This window comes from Branchiostoma belcheri, unplaced genomic scaffold (genome assembly GCF_001625305.1).
Source record: "Branchiostoma belcheri isolate BF01 breed outbred unplaced genomic scaffold, Haploidv18h27 scaffold70, whole genome shotgun sequence".
NCBI lineage: Eukaryota > Metazoa > Chordata > Leptocardii > Amphioxiformes > Branchiostomatidae > Branchiostoma > Branchiostoma belcheri.
The window spans coordinates 541,192-547,892 of record NW_017804354.1 but is presented as its reverse complement, the minus strand read 5'-3'; the positions used below and the strand labels follow the sequence as shown (position 1 = coordinate 547,892).

General features: G+C 39.4%; 1 protein-coding gene across 1 annotated transcript in view; it reads left to right on the top strand.

Moving 5' to 3' along the window:
* The window catches only part of LOC109484828 (furin-like protease kpc-1), an 18,920-nt gene that overhangs the window by 10,327 nt on the left and 1,892 nt on the right, over positions 1 to 6,701 (top strand). The window contains exons 6-14 of the mRNA XM_019788185.1: positions 569 to 694; positions 1,156 to 1,223; positions 1,625 to 1,713; positions 2,172 to 2,353; positions 3,075 to 3,290; positions 3,581 to 3,681; positions 4,307 to 4,410; positions 4,569 to 4,686; positions 5,021 to 5,328. Coding sequence (XP_019643744.1) covers positions 569 to 694; positions 1,156 to 1,223; positions 1,625 to 1,713; positions 2,172 to 2,353; positions 3,075 to 3,290; positions 3,581 to 3,681; positions 4,307 to 4,410; positions 4,569 to 4,686; positions 5,021 to 5,328 — 1,312 coding nt within the window. The remainder of the gene's footprint in view (positions 1 to 568; positions 695 to 1,155; positions 1,224 to 1,624; positions 1,714 to 2,171; positions 2,354 to 3,074; positions 3,291 to 3,580; positions 3,682 to 4,306; positions 4,411 to 4,568; positions 4,687 to 5,020; positions 5,329 to 6,701) is intronic.

Sequence of the window (6,701 nt, the reverse complement as noted above, 5' to 3'; positions counted from 1 at the left end):
GCAAATAATCATATTTGCATATCAATCAACAGGTTGTGTATATAAACCTGTTTTCCCCTCTGGTCTCTCAGTCACTGACGAAAGCTAGTGGATACTAGCTGAAACGTCTGACGTTTTCAAAATCATATCCAGTTGCTTGAGTAACTGTTTTTTGGAATATTTACCTATACTCCTAAAATTTGGTATCTTCAAAAAACCGGTCAAGATATTCTCTTGAACGATTTTAATATCATTTTCGGAAACCTTCTCCCTGGTACCCCTGTAATCCAAAACTTTATCATATTATTAGCAAAATATTTCATATTCCATAGTAGAAAGTAAAAAAAAATTGAATTTTCAGTCCTTTCTAAATTATATATCCTTTTTAACAAAGTTGAGTTGTATATTGCTACAAGTAAAAACAAATTGGATAAGCATCTCGGCAAATGGGGCGGGTTTTGTGTTTAAATTATATTTTGTCATATAATATTTATATTTATATTACTAAATTTGATTTCACTTATGTTGTTAAGTTGGATGGTTCAGCTTTTGTTCTTTCTTTTTGTTGACTAAAATAAAACTCCTATAGTACACTGGGAAGGTGAACATGAACGTCCTACCCGCGTGGAACACGGCATGTGCAGGGGAAGGTGTGACGGTGGGTGTGGTGGACGATGGTGTCATAGTCTCCCATCCAGACTTACAGAGCAGAGTGGTAAGTCTTGGTTATATTCCTTATTCCGATCTGAAAATTTATGCGAATAGATTTAGTCGATGAAGGTTAGACATCCACGTAATACGATACGCCAAAAATTAGTTATTCAAAGTTATAAACCTGCAATTCTCCTCTGGTCTCACAGTTACTGACGAAAGCTAGTGGATACTAGCTGAAACGTAGCCTGGGTTCCATCGGTGGTAGCGACTGTAGGAGCGGACGTAAACTAACCAGGATGGAACCCAGGCTAGCTGAAACGTCTGACGTTTTCAAAATCATATCCAGTTGCTTGAGTAACTGATTACTTTTGGCGAATAGATTTAATCTTTGTTCATGCTGTTATGTCTATTTTTTAAATAAAAAATTATCGACCTACATTTTACAGTTACTGTAATGAATTCATAGAGAGTAGTTTTAATCAATAATCATACTACTTTGTTCTAAAACCGATGTGTTTTCAGGATATCAGTTTGTCGTACGACTTCCTCCGTGACAGACAAGATCCAACTCCACCTCAGCAGAGTCACGAGTAAGCAATAAATACGTTTTGGCCCGACCATATCCTAACCATTTTAAAACCTTTTGCCGAACTAGCCCTGACCCAGCCCCGAAAGCTGGCCAACATACAGATACAGACTGCGGAATTCCTCCCAACTCTGTCCCGAATGAAAATTTACAGAATCTGTAGTCAACTACGTACAATCATGTCAGATGTTAACTTTGTGGCACTTTTCAACGTTCTCGGACTTTTCATTCTGCTAGGGCACGGTGTTACGTGTAAGGAGTTCATTATTCTAGACACCTTACTTACCTTGCACAACAAACTTGCAGTCAGTTAGACATGGGCAAGTTGGTTATATGCAACTATGTCATACTTATAGAAGATACATGTATGTATCATGTGTGTGTGTGTTCTTCTAACATCACCAGGCACGGGACTCAGTGTGCGGGCGTGATCGCTGCAGCTGCCAACAACAGCTTCTGTGGTGTCGGTGTGGCTTATAGAGCACAGATAGCAGGTACGTAACATTGTTTACATGATGTGTGTTACGTTAGTTAGGCAAAGGTTTTTGCTACGAATTTATTCAGTTTATAGGCCTGAAAGCAATATTTTTTATTTCAACATTAAAAAAAACACGCAACAACCACAAATTAAACTGTCCGAAAAATAGAACGAAGCGATACTTGAACTCTTGTGTGCCGTACATGACGAGACTTGTAACTAAAACCAGCACGGACAGTAACTTGTCTATTCTTGTAATGTCTGATCATAACTTGTCCATATTTGTAACAGCTTTTAATGATTCCTAATTTTGAATTGTAAATAGGTTTAACTCAGTGGCAACACTGCGATTTCCAATAAAGAGATCTGGTATCTTGTATCTTGTAAAATGCAAATGTGACCATATCTACCTTATTACCAGTCAGACTCGTGTGACAAATATGTTATTCAGACTTCATATATGCATCTGTACAGGACTGCGGCTACTGTCTGGAGGGGTAAGTGACATATTGGATGCGGATGAAGCTGCAGCTCTCACTCACAAGTCACAGGAGATCGCCATCTACTCCAACAGCTGGGGACCTTCTGATTACCAGTTCGTGTTAGACGGACCGGAGCCGTTACTTCAACGGGCCTTACGGAATGGAGTACACACAGTAAGCACGAATTATGTTGATTACCCACCTTAATTAGGTTAGTGATGATGCATTTTTTATTACAGTGTCAAGAAAACACATCGATGATAAGAAATTATGATATAGCCAGCAGCCGTCGACCAATCAGAAGGCCCCATTTCCCATTGGTTATCAGGCCAAAACCCATGGTTATTCAGATAACCGCCTTTTTTTTTGGACCGTACCATTATACAGGGGACAGGACAATAGCAGTAGTGTTTATCTTTTAAAAACATATTTTAATTCATTTATAATATTTGCTTTTAAAATACAGCACAATTGAAAAGGTAAAACTGAAATTTGAACAGAAAAATATAAAACACAATTTTTGACACCCCCAATAACTGTGGTACTGTTTCAATGTCACGTGGTCAGCTCAGATGATTACCTAGTAAAGGCTATAGATGATCTGATTTTTGGCCACACCATCTTGTTTCACGTGACATAGTTTTTTTCGTAACATAGTTTTTTCACGATTTTTTTTTGGCAATGGAGGAGTTTTATAAAGAAATTTGGGTCTAATAACGATAAGCTATATGATAATAACGTTAATGCCCCGCCTTATCCTCGGTGTATATGGTGAGATAATCCCTGGTCGGGTGCGATATTAAACCACCGAAGAAACCACCGAGTGAAATGAGGGATTATCTCACCATATATACCTCAGGTCGGGGCATGAACCCTTTATTATTAACTCATCTAGGGTCGTGGAGGGAAAGGGTCAATCTACATTTTCTCCGGTGGTAACGGCGGTGCATTTGGAGACAGCTGCGCTTACGACGGCTACATCAACTCCATCTACACCATCGGGATCAACTCCGTATGGCCGGCCGGAGAGTCCGCGGTCTACAACGAGCCGTGCACCGCTATCATGGCGGCGGCTTACGGGAATGACTTCACTGACACTAGCTCTTCATTCGTGAGTATATGCCTCTTTGTCAGCAGTTTTCATCCAGTACAGCTGTGTATTTATAGTATACTATTAGTAATACTATAGCTCAAATCCTGAGTACCCTTGTACATACATACTAAAGTCACTCTTCATATATTAGTTATTGACTCAAAACATTCCTGTGTTTATCTATTACTTAGTGCTATGCTTGTGCCTGTACTTTGACCTTGTTTTCCTTTATTTTATCCGAAGAAATAACCCCGTGCTTTGACGAAAGTACCGGAACTAACTTTGTGAGATCGCGATTGTATCTTTAGGTCGTTCCTAGCCAAGCGACAGGCTGTAAGACAGACTTTTCTGGTACGTCCCCGACTGCAGCACTGGCGGCTGGGGCCATGGCTCTGGTACTTGAGGCAAAGTAAGGCTTCGGGAATGTACTTTTTGCTGCGAATTCTGGATCTATTGCACTGTACTTCTGTTCTTTTTAATAATATGATATGATATGATATGATATAAATATTTATTGCATGTTCTTGCCCAGATGGGCTAAATGCACAAGAAGATATCCAGTATGTAAAACATGAGTATGTCATACTGGTACGCTATATTCTAATGCAAAGTGCTAGGAATCAATACATTACAATACCACTATAAACTACCTATCATCTACTGTTAGTTGCCCTTTCTTCTCTCTTTTTGAAACATTTGGAAACATAATTACATAGTTTGTCTACTGTACATTCGTTCTTGTATGACATCAAGTGTTTAAACATGTCCTGCTTTGACATTTTCTTACATATCTTGTCTAATTGTAAAGTATCGAATAGCTCTTGGCGTCAAATCATACAAATCATTGTATGTACTTGCGACACCATGGTTTATCTCGTTGTTTAAGTAAAGAAATGACCAGAAAGTTTACATTTTACTGTCCTAGCGGTAGATGATGCAGATTTACAACAGGGAAACAACGTATTTGCGTATTTGCCTTTCAAACGTTTTCAAATTGATACTAAGATGTTTATAATACTGTATCTGCCACGTAGCCCATCTCTCACGTGGAGAGACGTCCAACATTTGATAACAAGGACTACAAGAACAGAGGGACTCTGCGGTGACGAGTGGACAACCAACAAGGCTGGTTTTAAAGGTATGAGACAGGTTAAAAAGTTCAAAAAGTGTCACAATTATCTATAATATTGATTTGCTTTCATTTTTGTCAAATGTTGCAGCAGTTTTGCTAACAAAAAGTCATTCTTGTGACTTGGATGAGGAATGTCTCATTGAATAGTTTTCGGATTGTTTCAGTGAACAATCTATGTGGATTCGGCCTCATGGACGTTGGAGCGATGGTAGATCAGGCAAGACTGTGGCCCAATGTTCCAGATCAAGTTATCTGCCAAGACCTTATGTCTACCGTCATAAAGTAGGTACCCATCAACGAAATAAGTAATAAGTATACCTGCTTTTTCAAGGTCAATTGTAAGTCATTTCATAACAGGATCAAGATCAAAGCTGAAGATAATCATAATACTTTGATACAGTCTAGTATCAAAGTGTTCTATATAAAAACGGTAAAATATTTATTTTTTGTCTTCAGACAGATGGATGACACCGGATTTGTTGGTAGTAAAACTGGTAGACTGTGTTGAGGTAGTTATTCAGTTGTAAAGAATCAAACTGTTTCTTAGTCGTCAGAGCTTTGTGTGATGATACTTCGATGCTAGATGCAGCTATTGGTTCCTTTTGTTTTAAACTAGGACCATCCCAGGCGGAGGGACACTGGAGTCAACTGTTGACGTGAATCCTAGAATCTGTGCACCAGACCAGGTTCATTACCTGGAGCACGTCCTGGTCCATGTGACGCTGACCTTCCCTCACCGCGGATACCTCGTCATCGAGCTCACGTCTCCTTCGGGGACAACGTCGACAGTGGCTCCGGGAAGGGTCCAGGACGCGGAGCCTGACCTGGACTGGACGTTCTTAACCCTTCACCACTGGGGGGAGAACCCGCTTGGTGTGTGGACACTTCGCGTGAACAACACTCATCCTGACACGGCAATGACAGGTGTGGTAACGCATTAATGCTTTCCCCATTTCATACGGGGTAGAAATCTATGTCGTAATTGAATCTTTTCGATAAAATCACAATGTAAACTAGAAAGGCCAACATTTGCTTCGGAGCAAATGTAGGAATTTCACTCCATACCCTTCCCCAAACAAAAATGAGAGATTCTAAATAAACCATACTGCAATTATACAAGGACAAGCTGTTTGAATCTCGACAGGTATTTACAAAACTGGCACTTGGCAATTATCTCCCTTTTTTTTACAAAGATACAACGACACGCACTTTAAATCTCGACAGCTTTACTTTACACTTTTGACGAGATTGTAACTACTACTAACGGAAGCAAAATTTTCATGGAACATGAGAAAAATGGACATGTTCACGGAACTATATATTCACGGTGGTGACAGTTGCAGGAAAAAGAAAGTCCAGGAATTATTTCCTAACTGTAATGATAAGTTCACAATACAGAGGTGACAGTGAAAACCGTAAACATTAACCCCCCGCTTGCGTTGCGGTACAGTGAAAAAAAATCGGGAATTACAGCAATCAATTTACTGAGTATGTTTGCTTAGTTTCCAGATGTTTGTACTTGAAGTTTTTAAATGAACGAAAACCGATGCGCGCACAGATGTTACTTTTGTGACAACATCAAAGTGATTTTGGTTTGTATGTTGAAAAAATACAAAAAGACTAACATTCGAAGTTATTGAAATTCTTGAGTAAGAACAATCAGTTTTGGAATGTTAAAAGCAAAGCAATGGATATTAAAACGAAAATGTTAAAATTAAATGTTGAAGTTGTTAAAATGTAAAATGGTTAAAATTGTTGAAATTGTTAAAAATGTTAAAATTGTTAAAAATTGTAAAAAGGGTAATTAAAAATATCCGGTGTACCGGGGTTCGAACTCGCAATGTCTGGACTTGCAGCCCTGCGCGTTACCAACCGAGCTATCTGGACTATCTTTGAAAACTGTCGGGCATGCAAGCCCTCAACGCTCGCTTTAGGAAAATTTGCCAGGAAGCCGTCTTGCGATGTTCTCAGCAACAACAAATGAACGCCTGTACACTCTACAATTTTGGTGATTCTTCAGAAATCGATAACAGAATATATAATACTAGTCGGTGAAGATTGTGGAAAATTGTTGATACCGTGGCGCGCGCGCGTGCGCCGACGATACACATTACGTACCGTTGTTTACAGTACTCGCGGGGCGCAGGTCATTGACCTCCCGCTTGCGTTGTTCCAACAGAGAAGAGCAAAATATCTGCCAGTTTTTGCGTCAGATTTTCAGTGTTTGTTAAAATCATATACAGGCATCCATGCAGCTATAATTCTTCCAACTAGTTCGTAGTTAGGTGAAATGTTTA